At 39.5% G+C, this 13,799-nt stretch overlaps 1 protein-coding gene across 1 annotated transcript in view; it reads left to right on the top strand.

Annotated features, from left to right (window-relative positions):
* SND1 (staphylococcal nuclease and tudor domain containing 1) overlaps positions 1 to 13,799 on the top strand; it is a 442,357-nt gene that overhangs the window by 194,947 nt on the left and 233,611 nt on the right. Inside the window, exon 12 of the mRNA XM_084897634.1 lies at positions 2,131 to 2,231. Within this exon, the coding sequence (XP_084753760.1) occupies positions 2,131 to 2,231 (101 nt within the window). The remainder of the gene's footprint in view (positions 1 to 2,130; positions 2,232 to 13,799) is intronic.

The raw sequence follows: 13,799 nt of genomic DNA, 5'->3' as shown, positions 1-13,799 counted from the left end.
TGTTGGTGAGCAGGCCGGCGGTGGAGGGCAGTTGGGGGTGAGCAGGCCGGCAGGCAGAGTGGTTAGGAGCAATCAGGCAGGCAGGCTGGCAGGTGAGCATCTGGAGCCAGCAGTCCTGGATTATGAGAGGGATGTCCGACTGCCAGTTTAGGCCCAATGCCTGTAAACCAGCAGTAGGACATCCTTCAAGGGGGTCCCAGATTGGAGAGGGTGCAAGCCTGTCTGAGGAACAAACCCGCCCCCCCCCCCCCCCCCCGCCCAAATCCCCGTGCATGAATTTTGTGCACCCAGCCACTATTATTTAATATTTACTGGTTTTGGCAGCTTTCCTATTTTAGGCTACTAACTTCCTAAACTGGATACATACCCTTTTTAAAAAAAAATGTATTTTATTAATATTACATAGAGAGGAGGAAGGGAGAGAGATAGAAAGCTAGAAATGTCGATGAGAGAGAAACATCGACCAGCTGCCTCTTGCACACTCCCTACCGGAGATGTGCCCGCAACCAATGTACATGCCCTTGACCGGAATCGAACCTAGGACCTTTCAGTCCGCAGACCAACGCTCTACCATTGAGCCAAACCGGCTTTGGCAGATACATACCCTTTTTAAACTCAGAATATAAAGGTTCTTCAGGTCCATTCTGTCCTTGTTTTGAAAACTTCCTAACTCCAACTCTGTTGGAATTGGGTGTAGTTAGCTGTGTTGTTTAGATTCACATACTCTGAGACCAGTTCCCAGCATCTTTGGGATTGTCTTCTTGTTTGTTCTTCTTGGTAGTTCTTCACTTGGTCCTTGAGAATTTATTGTAGACTGAAATTGTGCGGAACTTTTCTGTAGAAGCATTTAAAAAAAAACTGGTTCAGAGAAGTCTGAAGGTTAAAGAACTCTGTTACCATAATATGGAGGAGTTCTGTGAGCCACTGTGAACCTCTGCTTTGTCAAGTGTGATTTCTGTAGGGCCTTACATGTACAGCCATTTGTTTCTCTCTCTCTCTCTCTCTTGTTTCAGTCGCCTTAAAAAAACAACAACAAAAAACCAAAACCACAGCAACTATATTTTTTAGAGCAGGTTTAGGTTCATAGCAAAGTTGAGCAAAAGTACAAAGTTCTCATCTCCCCCCCCCCCCCCCCCCCACTTATCTCACAGCCCCCCACCAGAGTGGTACATTTGTTATAATTGAGGGACCTGTAGCTTATGTTAGGGTTCACTCTCAGTGATGTGTTTTCTGTGGGGTTGGGCAAGTGTGTAATGACACATATCCATCATTATAGGAGCTTACAGAGTAATTTCACTGCCGACAAAGCCCTCTGCTGTGCCTGTTCATCCCTGTCTTGTCCTCCTAGCCCCTGGCGGCAACTGATCTTTTTACTTTCTTCATAGTTTTGCCTTTTCCAGAATGTCATAGTTGGAATTAAACAGTATGCAGCTTTTTGATTGGCTTATTTCTCTTATGTATTTCCTGTGTCTTTTCATGGTTTGATAGCTCATTTCTTTTTAGAGCTGCATAACATTTCTTTGACTTCGTGAACCATAGTTTATTTATCCATCCAGATGCTGAAAGACATGTTGGTTGCTTCAAAGTTTTGGCATTTAATATATAAAGTTGCTACAAACATCTATATGTAGGTTTTTGTGAAGATATAAGTTTTCAGCTGTTGAAACGTATGGTAAAAGTATGTTTAGTTTTGTATGAAACTGCCAAACTGTGTCTCAAAGTGGCTGTACTATTTTGCATTCCCACTTGCAATGAATGAGAATTCTTGTTCTACTGCCTCACCAGCATAGGTGTGTAGTTGTTTTAATTTGCATTTCCCCAGTGACATACAGTGTGGAGCATCTTGCATATACATATTTACCATCTCTAAGTCTTTTCTGGTGAGACTTGGGTTTTTAATTTTCTTGTAGTTGAGATTTAAGAATTTGGGGTAACAGTCTTCTATCAGTTAAGGTTTTTGTGCAGATAATTTTGACCAGTGTGTGCCTTAGCTGTCTTTCAGTTGTTGCTATTTAAAATCTTAGATCCAGAAAATCAAACTATGAATGAGGTGAGTCTTCACAGTCGTCTGGACACAAGTAGCTGTGTTGCAGGGTCCCAACCTTAACTTCCTTGGTTTTTTATTTTCAGGTCAATGTGACTGTGGACTACATTAGAGCAGCCAGCCCAGCCACAGAGACGGTGCCTGCCTTTTCAGAGCGTACCTGTGCCACTGTCACCATTGGAGGAATGTGAGTGCTTACCCAACCGTAACTAAGAGTTCTTTCCTCACTCGCATTTCTCCTTCCTTTCACCCTGATTTGCTTTCCGTAGCTCTTAGCACAGTGATTTATGATTGTTGTGTGCCTATGTAGCATTTTATGTTTGCAAAGTACTTTTTAATCACTCACTAGCTAATCATTTACTTCATCATTATTGTTTTTTAAGAATTATTGAGCTCGGTGTACTTGGCACTATGTAGCACACATTATTACCATTAATGCCATTTATTGAGTGTCAATCAGGCCCTAGGTACTATCCAAGTAGTTCAATTACAGATCCATCCCTCCCTCCTCACCCCCCCCCCCCAAAAAAAAAAAAAAAAAAAGAGAAAAACAACACCCCACAAACAACGGAAGGAAGACGAAGTGAGGTTAATTGGACATTTTCTTTGTGTAGATGTATGTAATCAGTAGATGACAGGTTCTTCCCCTTATACTGTGCTGGCTGTCCCCTGGTTATATTCCACAGTCTCTTGAGAGCTTGATTGATGAATAGTCTATGGAGGGAGGTATCTGATGGGGGAAGGAGGAAGCCTGCTGGGCCTTGCTTCCACAATAAATATTAAAACAGTCAGTTCCTAGTAGCAATTCTTCCTCTGCATAAAATATACCAGCATGGTAATTGTTTCCTTCTCTATTTAACAATCTTAAGTGCTGTTTGTTACCAAACTGGTATTTTTCTTTTAAAGGGAGCGTGATGGAAGGGAAGACAAGAATAGGTTTCTCATTAAAGCAGGAATTGTCTTACTGAAAGCACAATGAAGCCCGTTAGGAGAAACACCTCTTCGCTCCAGCAAGCCTCGGAAAGGAAAGAGGATCTTGCAGCTAATTTACCTTCCAGAAGCTCTCCCACCAAACAGGAACCTTTCCCTTCACTCGTGTTACCACTTTTGGAAATAAGTATTTTTAGCCACTGTTGCCACTCCTATAACAATCTGAGGCTTCCTTTTTGCTGAGAGGAACTTAATATAGGCTTTTGATGTCATTACCTCAACACCATCACAGATATCATGCTTGTTACAAACAGCTTCGTGACAAATTCGGTAATAATTTTGAAATGGGAGAATATAGGCAATATTGTCATCATCCTTCTATCTGTATTACTAGAAATATTTATTATCAATTCATTATCACTTCTTAGGAGCTTGATGCAAGCTACCCTAATATGTAGAGCTGGAATGTTAATATTCCCTATATTAAAATTTTTACTGTCACAAATAAGGAATCCTTTCCGCAGATAACTGCTCCTCATACTTACTGGTATAAACAACATCACCACTATAAAAATGCACATCTTTATTTTTGGTAGATGGCTTTCTCCCCTGTTTATCTAACAATCTTTTAGGGTAGATTTTTTTTTTTTTCTTTTCATTTAGTTACTGCCGAGGTATACTTTTAAAGTAAATTTACACTGCGTAAAATTAGATATTCTGGGAGTGTTCTTTTTGTTGTTGCTTTTTTTTTTTTTTCTTTCGGTTTTGTTTTCTTTTTCTCTGGGCGTGTTCTATAAGGATTTTTTAAAGACAATTTGAAACAACTGGTTTAAAATTTTTTTACAGCGTAGGGTGTCCTGGCCATGCCTATGCCCATGCCATGAAACCTTGAGGTTTCAACTGCATTGATCCTTCAGGCTAGCCTGCCTTTCTGCAGAGGTTGGGTAACTATGTCCAGCCAATGTTCTTGGTAAGAAGATCCTTTTAATCAGTTTGGTCAGTTAACATCACAGTTGATTAGTCATAATTGACAACATCTTGTGTGCATCTGTACTTAAGGTTCCTGCCAAGAATGGTAACCTTGACCTTCTACTTCTTGGTTCTTAATCTAGTTAGATTATAAGTAATGTATTTTTTTTTTAATGATTTACCTTGAATTAGACCAGTCTGGCAGGGTACCCGAGAGCATAGAGTTCCCTCTTAGGTTTGTTTTTACTAGACTAGACTCTGGAGTAAACTACTCAGTTAAATTTGGGAGAAATAGGAAATTTAGTGATATTGCTGAGACCAGCGCTCACTAGACATTAAGTTCCTTAAAGATAGTGGTTTTTGTCTTTTTTATTCCTTGTTGTAGTCTCAGTATTCAGTATAAGGTGATGGTTTGTGTACTATATTGCAAAGTGTCCCTTTATGAAGCATAAAGAGAGTACTCAGAGGTTTCTTTGTCTTTCTTAAACTTTTTTTTTTTGAGTTACTGGTTTGTTTTTAATTGATCAATATTGAAAAACTTATTTCTGATAGTTTTCCTCTTTTGTTTGATTATTGGAAGCTCAGTGCCCAAAATCGTACATGTCTAGAAAGTGTACCTGAAGCATGCCTCTTATTCCAATCTTACTCCTGGCTTCTCTTTCCTTTCCCTTTGTCTTGATCTTGTTTACCTTTTTTTCTTCTGATTTTTCTGTAAACAATTCCTAATAGCGTAGAAGAGTTGAGGTAATGTATTTAATAAAAATGTCCAAATACTTGGCTTATATTCAGAATTAAGGTATACTGGAAGCATTCCATCTGACTTTAATGCTTAGTTGTTTAAAAACATTGGCTAGAGAAGGGGATTTAATTTTTTTATTTCAAATATTTTAATTTAATTTTAAACACAGAAACTGGCATGTATTTCCAAATCTTTGATGTATGGGCATCATGATCTGTGATATTCTGGTGAGCTGCATAACTTCCTCTTTGGTGTGAGGACTTAGAAACTCTAATCGTGGAACCCTAGATTTTTGTGATATATGCCTTCCCCTTCTATTATAGTTGGCCAGCTCATATTTATTTTGCAGTCATTTTTTTCTTATTAAACCTTTTTAAAGTTTTCATCTCTTTTTATAGACATACTTTTTGTATTTATATTTAATTATTAATGTAGCATTAATAAATTACATGATTAAAATAACAAGCACAACCAGTATATATAAATATGGAGTCAGAAACAAATGGCCCAACAGACTGGAACACAGTTCCAGACTGGAATACAGGTGTGCCATAGTGGCCCTCAATCACTCTAATGTCACCAGCCAGTAGATTTAGTGAGTTACAGAAAGTCCAGGTCAGTTAAGGGAAGGTTAGTTAAGAGAGCTTTTGTAGTAAGGCATTGCCTCTTTCAAAGACAGGCTTTGTCCATGCTCGTAGAAACGCTGTGGAATTAAGAAGCAAGCCAATCTAAATTATGTCTGTCATCATCTGTGGGCTTACCCACCTACATATAGGCCTTTGTAGATCCAGTAGCTTTCCTGTTATTTGAGAGATAAGCTGGGAATCTCTGACTCTGGACGAGTTTCCCTCAAGCTGCTGATTCCAGGAAAATGAGGAAGACGAAGCAGCTGAGATGGAGACTCTTAACAGGTTATTTCAAAGCAGATTTTTAAATATATTTTAGTGTGCAAGTGTGTGAACTGCCTATATCCTCCATAGGGTTCAGTCTGATTCTTCTGTTTTTCCTCTTGATGTTTGGGAGGGATTCTGGTGTGATACAGTCTTCAACTCCCCATCTCTTACCCTCTAGGGAATCAATGAAAATGAGGTTCAGCATTCCTCTACTAGATTAAATTAAAAAAAAAAAATAACTTCACTGTGAAGTTGGCAAGAGTTGTTATTTGTTAATCAAAAACAGTTTAAACAAAAAAGTAAAAAGATCAAACTTTGAGTTGTTTCTCATTCTCTGGCTCCCAGGTTGGGAATTAGCTGATCCTTTTATGCCGTTTGTGACATGAAGCTGTCAAGATGGCACTTCCTGTTAATTACTTTTTATTGTATTTAAGACACTTAAATAACTCTTCTTTTGATTTAGTCTTCCATGTAATTAGCTCCAGTGATTAAAATCTCTTTCTTTCGTTATTGCCAGTGCCTTCTTGAAGAGTGAGATTTTTCTGGGGTGACCTTTACTTGTGCTGGACTTTTCCATTATTTTGAGATCCAATTTTGCAAACCTACATAATCTATTAACTGGTCGCTCATGTCTTTCTGCATATTACATTTGCAAAGAAAAGTGTTAAAGAAAATTTGTTCACATTTTTATAAAGGGGCACCTTAACTTAGTGCCAAGCCTCACAAATGCACACTTATAATTAGCACCACCCCAACCCCTATTCCTGGAAAATTGTCACACACCCAGTAGATATAGTGTCACTAAAGTATTTCCCTAGTGCTTCCCATTATGTGAAGCATTTCACAATAGCAGGAGATAATGGCCCATTTTCAAAAAGTGAGTGCTAGAATGGAACTATGGAGTAGGCACAATTAGGAAATGCCCATTTATTTTCTGCACCAGGTCACATTTTTTGAGAGGTGATTTGTTTTTTGTAGCAGTGCTATTGGAAACATTATTTCAATCTACTGGTCTCCTGCATTGCCCATCTCTGTTACCCTTCTCCCCCTCTCCCCGTTATCCATGAAAAGCCACTGATTGCAGTTCCCCTTGATGCTGCTTCAAGTTTAGGGCCTTGCTAGCAGAGATGTTGTCAAAGCTCTACTGCGCTTGGACATCTTAGTTCCCTCTTTGTTTAAGGGTTGACTTCCAACAGGCTCAAAGCCATCTTTATGAACTTCCTTTGTGTCTCTTTGGGTTCTTCATATATAGAGCTTGTCTTTATAATCCTATATAATAAAAGCCTAATATGCTAAGTGTCCAGTCCTCTGGTTGGCCATTCAACCAATCAAAGCATAATATGCAAATGATATGCTAAGGCTACTCAGTTGCTCACTATAACCTGCACTGACCACTAGGGGGCAGACTAGTTGACCAGTTGCTATGATGTGCATTGACTACCAGGGGGCAGACGCTCCAACCAGTAAGTTAGCTTGCTGGTGGCATCCGGCCAATCGGGACTGAGTGAGATTGGCTGGACATGCCCTGGAGCCCTCCCGCTGACCCTCCCCTACTGGCCAACCTCCCGCATCCCTCCCAGGCCCTGATCATCCACCAGTGGGTTTCCTAATCCTGGCCTGCGCCCTCTTGCAATCCAGGCTGAGGGACACCCCCCGACTTTCCAATGCACAAATTTCTTGCACCAGGCCTCTAGTATTTATATAGACCAGACTATTAAACTTATAAGGAAGTGACTTCTTTTGCTGCTGTTTTCTTTTTCACGGGTTCGAGCTTGCAGTGATAACGTCTTTCCTCAGCTGTTGCATTAGTGGCTGAGCATGACGTTAAGTCTTGTCCTTCTACCGTACTCTTTTATAATCCCAGTTTGGTTTTTCCCAGAACAGTGGGAATATGTGTCATGCAGTCCCCAGCTTTTCTGTCCTGAGTTCCTAGCTTTAAGGCTTTCACTGTCAGGTAAAACTCCTGTCAGAGTTTTCAAATTTTAATACATACTAATACCTGACATTCTAGCTATACATAAGAAGAAACTCTATTTTCTGGCCTAGTGTTCTTACTGAAAGTAAAGTACTTTTTTGACTCCTGAGGAAGTACATAGACAATATTAATGCCAGTGGCTCAGCCAATAGGTAGGATCTGGGCAGTAACCAATCCTTTTCTCAGCTGATTTATTGGTTACTTTTAATCAAACTTAGTGCTTCTCTCCCCCCCAAACCCCCCCCCCCCAAATATTTCCCTGCTTTGACAGAAAAAGAATACTCCAGAAAAAGGCCCATCTTCACCTTAAATCATAAACACCGAATCAACACCCCCCCCCCCCCAAAAGAGCACCTTAGGTTGTTTTCTGGAAGTCATAGGCATCTTGATTTATATAATTGTACTACTTCTGCTGTTTTGAGTGGTAGAAGTATGCATGTCTACCATTTGGAAGCCATTGGAAATCTCTGTGGCAATTAGTTTAGAATACCCTGGAAGGAATTAGTTGAATAATGTCACCTAGGTCCTGCTAGTATATAGCTGTCATTTTAAGAGACTGGCTCCTTAAAGTGCTATAAGAAGGAACATGGCTTTTGCTAAGGGTTCAGTTTTAATTGTCTGTGGGAGTCAGGGAAACACTAGTTAGTTTCAGACAGAACTCTCTTTTATTCAGTTATTTTGTGGTTGGCTACCCATGCAGCCAAGTCTTATTTCTTTAAAGATCTTTTTGTTTCAGATTATTATATTACCATCATGTCTGTATTGAAGTTCAATTAAGTTTTTCATAGTGGAACCCTTGGATCATACATACCAATCAGCAGAATCCTTCTCTGAGCACCATGTACTCTCTTTTCTTTCTCTTTCTCTTTCTCTTTTTCTTCCTTCCTTCCTTCCTTCCTTCCTTCCTTCCTTCCTTCCTTCCTTCCTTCCTTCCTTCCTTCCTTCCTTCCTTCCTTCCTTTCTTTCTTTCTTTCTTTCTTTCTTTCTTTCTTTCAATATTAATTGAGTATAGTGTCAGGCATTGGGTGGCTTAATGTTTTCTGAGCTGATCCTTAGAAAGCTCCCTTTCATCAATTTCCCAAAGTGTATAACATGGAGGCCTAGGGGGAAGGGAAATTTTTCTCTAGATAAGGGGAACTTATCATAGGGAGAAACATTCTGGAATGTTTAGAGATACAGATAAGTGTATTCAAAATAGTCTCAGAGTCCTGTTTGAAGTTCATTCATTCATTCTGATTTCCTCACAGTAGCTGAGTGAAGTACTGGGCCCAGACAAAGGACAGGTTGCTGCTTCTATAGCTGCCTACTATAACAATTCATTTATCTGTTTGTTCATTCAACAAATATTCGTTGATCGCCTACATGTGCCAGCCACTGGGAGTATAGCAGTGAACAAAGAGGGCTCTGAGTGGTAAGGCTATCTTAGCTGCAGTTCTTAGCACTTCTTTGCTCAGGAGTCCTGTGGGTATTCATTGTCCTTGCCACCCACAGGATTGTGTTTATGTAGATTTTTGTTTGTTTGCTTTTCACTTTAAGAATTACTGACATTATTTAAATAGTGCCTAAAAAGGTTCTTTTCTCTTTAGGTTTTCCCAGGGACTTTTAGAGACTGTACCACTTAGAAACAGGTTAAAATATAAATGAAAGATAATCCTTCTTGTATTTTCTTTTTCTTGTTTTTTATGAGGCAGTAACAACCTCTGAGTAGACAAAATAAAATGCTCAGGTGACTACCGACTGAAGCCCATCTGTCCTTTCTCACCACACATTATAACTCGTGGGCCATTCAGTGTGGATAGAGCTCTGTGAATCCTGACAGTTCATGGTGGTACCCATCCTGCTCCATGTCCTCCTGCCTCACCTGGCAGAGGCACAGACACCAACTTCCTAACACTGTCTGCTGTTCACTTTTTTGGATGATTATCCTTGTAACTTTATAAATTAACACTACTGATTTTTAAATTGCTTTGCTCTAAACAGTATCTATTTACTAGCTTATATTAAGATGAGTATTTACACTATTACCTACTACACTCTATCTCCTAATTTTGTTATTATTTTATAGTGAATTTTATAATTTTCAGTTATTCTGCTTCTGATATAGCAAAAGTATTAGGAAATCACACACACACACACACACCCCCTTTTAAAAAATGTTGTTTCCTGTTATCAGATTTATATTGTTTATTGCATTTCTCCTGTGTCACTATAATGGACTTCTAAGTTTTGCTTATAAATTGGTCCACACCCAACCCAATCTACACTGATAAAAGAGAAAGATGCATAATGACTGTGCCTTCATGACAACCATCAACCAGTCAGGAGCGAGTATGCAAATTAACCTAACAAAGATGGAGGGTTAATTTGCATACATAGGCACTCAGCTGCTCCAGGCCTCCGGGCAGCGTGGGAAGGTGGAAAGATTGCTCTGGCTGGAGCGAAAGCTGTGCCGGCAGCCAGGGGAAAGAAGCCCATTTTTGCACGAATCTTTGTGCATCAGGCCTCTAGTAGCAGTTATAATTGTTTGAGTGTTACTGTTGGACCAAGAAGTATGGTAGAGTGATTAAACCTCTAGAAAAGAGTCCTATGTTGTTAAACCCCAAATAAATGTTAATTCTCATATTCTCTCTCTCTCTCTCTCTCTCTCTCTCTCTCTCTCTCTCTCTCTCTCTTTTTCTGTGTGTGTGTGTGTGTGTGTGTCTGTATTTCTATCATATCCCTTTTTTGCACATTTTCATGTGCAGTTGCCACTATATCTCAAGAAGTTGGTTTTTTTTTTTTGTTTTTTTTTTTTTTTCTCTGGAAGCTTATCTGTCTCTGGAAATTTTGTTTATTTGTTGTTTCTTGAAATTTTATTAAAATATTTCTTGATGGTGTTTATTTTTTAATACTCAATTGGCTTTTAAAAAAATATGCTGAAAATGTTTATTAGTTTGGAAAATCAAAGTAAAGCCATTTCAGAAGAAAACAGTGTTAGAAAACACATTTTCTGACAGATTGTATTTTTACAGCCTCTATGCGGTCTCCACTTTCGGTCCTTGGTTATCTGGATTCTTTCTAGAGAGTCTTCCATTGATTATTCAGGAAGTTTTTCTGTATTTTAGTTGTAATTCCAGTTTGTTTCTGGGAGTGTGTCTGTGCAACATCCACATACTCCACAACCATTTCCCCGCTCTCTCCACCCCCCCACCCCCCTACACACACACTAAAAACAACAACCTATACTCAATTTGCTTTTTAAATCTGAACACCTATGTCTTCAACTTAAGGGGATTCTTCCCCCCCCCCCCCCTTTTTTTTTTTTTTTTTTTTTTTTTTTTTTTTTTGCTTGAATTATTTTCTTTCTCTTTGCCCCTGACTCCGGAAATTCTATCAATATATTGTATCTCATGCTTCATATCTCTAGCTTTCCTTCCATTTGTTTTAAAGATCTCGTTTACTTTTTTCTTCTACATTCAAGGAGATGTCTTCAACATTATTTTCCTGCTCACTTAACCAGACAGCCATGCTTATTGACTCATTTTCATGCATCCTGGTCTCTTTCATGTCACTCATTCATTTACTTAGCTCATTTATGAAGTAATTTATAAAATGTCTGGTATGTACTAAGCTCTGTGTTAGGCATTAGGAATATATTGCTAGTTCTAAAACTGAAATGATTTGTGCCCTCATGACATTTATAGAGACTGTTCTCTGACTCTTGCTCATTTAAATTAAAAAAAAAATGCAGCACTTATATTTAAAATTTTGCTCTAAGTGTTCTATTTTAATAGCGTCCTGAATAGAGTATTTTCTCTGCTATATCTGAGAATACTCTTTAAAAGTAAAAAAACACACCACCCTCTTCCATTGACTTACTTATCTGTTTCCGCATGACCAGTTGTTCTTTGTTTCTGTTGTTTCTTTTCATTCATAATCAGGTATTTTTGTGGACTTTGATCTATATTTATGGAGGAAGGACCAGATTTGAGTTGGCAGCAGGGAACATCAAAGGCAGTCTTCTTTATTCGGTCTTGAAATTATCTGGACGTAGGACACAGAGGAAGCAGGCAAATTTTAGACCTGACTAAAATCGTCCAAGCATGGGGGGTTTTCCTCAGCCAGTAGGGAGCTTCAGTGTATCTCACTGGGTTGGCATAGGACATGGGGGGCAGGGGTGCGACCTGTGATGTACTTGGCCAATTCTGTCTCAAAAGCTATTCCTCTGCTTTTCTTTCAGGATACAAACTCCCATCTAAGATCTTCCCCAGATGAATCACCTACCCTCTATTCTATAACATACATTGCTTTGGAGCATCTCCTATAACCATCTCATATGACATTGGGAATTTGGGGGATCTCATTGGTATGAAGTTGAAGTCATGTTAGTTTTCATTTCCTAATACACTACACTATTGAAACAATAAGACAGTTAAAGGGAGAGCTTTAGCAATAGCTAATAAAGAAAGATCTGAAAATGTCAAGTTGAGAAATCTATCACAGTAGCTTCCCTTATGGTAAGTCATGACTGCTTGAGAGGCTTCAGGAACCTTTATGCTTTTTGTTCTATAGTTTTCTGCTGTTATGCTGGCTAGCAACCTGCAAGTGCAGTAGAAAAAGCAGTGAAGACACTCCTCCTGCATTCAAACAGTGGATTTAATGATGAAAGGCTACACCCTGGATCAGGTTTTATGTTTTAATTAAAATGGACTCTATTGGAAACAAAGCCCTCTGCTACCTCATCTGGAAGGAGGAGGAAGGGTGAGAGCCCCAGGGGAAAAGGCTACTCTGCCAGTAGAGATTTACCTGTGAGCCGAGGTTAATTTTGCTGGTGCTTAGGCTACAAAGTTTCATAGGATTTAAGTGGTCTACCCATGACCCTGGCTCTTCTTTAAAATTCTATTTGTTTGGGGTGTTTTGCTGTTTTTTTGTGTGAATGTCACCTAATCAGAAACACACATAGAAACACTGCAATTGCCCAGTCGGTGTGGCTCAGTGGTTGAGCATTGACCTGTGAACCTGGAGGTCAGGGTTTGATTCCTAGTCAGGGCACATGCCTGGGTTTCAGGGTTGATCTCCAGTAGGGGACATGCCAGAGGTAGCCAATCAATAATTCTATCCAATCAGTGATGTTTCTCTCTCCCTCCCTCTCTCTCTCTCTCTCTCTCTCTCTCTCTCTCTCTCTCCCTCTCTCTCCCTCCCTCCCTCCCTCCCTCCCTCCCTCCCTCTCCTTTAACTCAATAGAAACATATGCAATCAAAGAAATGTCTGTGCTGTACTTGCTGGTAGAGTATTTCTTGGAGTTAAGGAACCCTCTTAGCACCTCTGTGGGCATCATAGGGACAAGAGAGAGGCTGGCTAGCCCTGCTCTTCAGAATGGTATTCCTGACCAATTGGTCAGATGATGTCCCCAAAGCCAACTCACTGTGGTGCTTAGTATTTCTCTTGAGATGCCCCTAAATCTCCCCCCAATCTCCTACCACCTGCTTTCTGTCTTTCAGGATTTGTGCAAACTTTCTGATATGCTGTTAACACACTTTCTTGTTTTTTAACACCATCAGGGCTTTATTCATGCCCATATCTGTCTTTTCTGTCATTTCAGTAGGACCTTGTAAAGGATGTCATGTGGACATAAATTCTCAGTCTGCCATTCTTACCTCCCCCGAGCGTTCTTTCTTTATGCCTTTGGATAGTGCAATTGATGTGATAAGGAAAAGGGGACATTTGACGGAGTTACCAGTAAGCAAAAATTCTTTATCTTTTTTATGCCATGTCTCAGCCCCTTTCTCTTTACAGTTCCCGTGGCCATCACAGTACCAAGTGGTAGAGGGAAATAAAACAGGCGTTTTTATAGATATTTTACTTCCAAGTTGTGATGCTCCTTGACAGGTATTTGCTCCAGTTCATACTGTGTGAATTTTATAAAGAATGATAAAAATTATAGTAGCATTTTCAAAAGTTTAGAAAATAGTGTAGAATTACCCATTATTTATTCATGCTAATATATAATAGCTGCTCTTTGGAAGGTATTCCTTTTGAAGTCTGGTTATTTTTTAAGAATTTGGGAATGAGAACACTAACCATAGTGTAGAGGTGAAGCCTAAGGGACGTATTTTCTGGGAAGTTGAGATTCTGTGGATTTTTTCTAAGGTCGGCTTTGGAGGTGAGCAGACCTAAGGTGAAACCTCAGCTCTTCTCCGCCTTAGCTGTGTAACCTTGAGCCTTTGCTTTTTCTTGTGTGAGAAATAATAATTTCTAGCTGTTGTGAAG

This window comes from Pipistrellus hanaki, assembly GCF_964339955.1.
Source record: "Pipistrellus hanaki genome assembly, chromosome: 10".
Classification (NCBI taxonomy): Eukaryota; Metazoa; Chordata; class Mammalia; order Chiroptera; family Vespertilionidae; genus Pipistrellus; species Pipistrellus hanaki.
The sequence above is the reverse complement of the archived record's forward strand: the minus strand, read 5'-3'. Positions and strand labels throughout refer to the sequence as shown.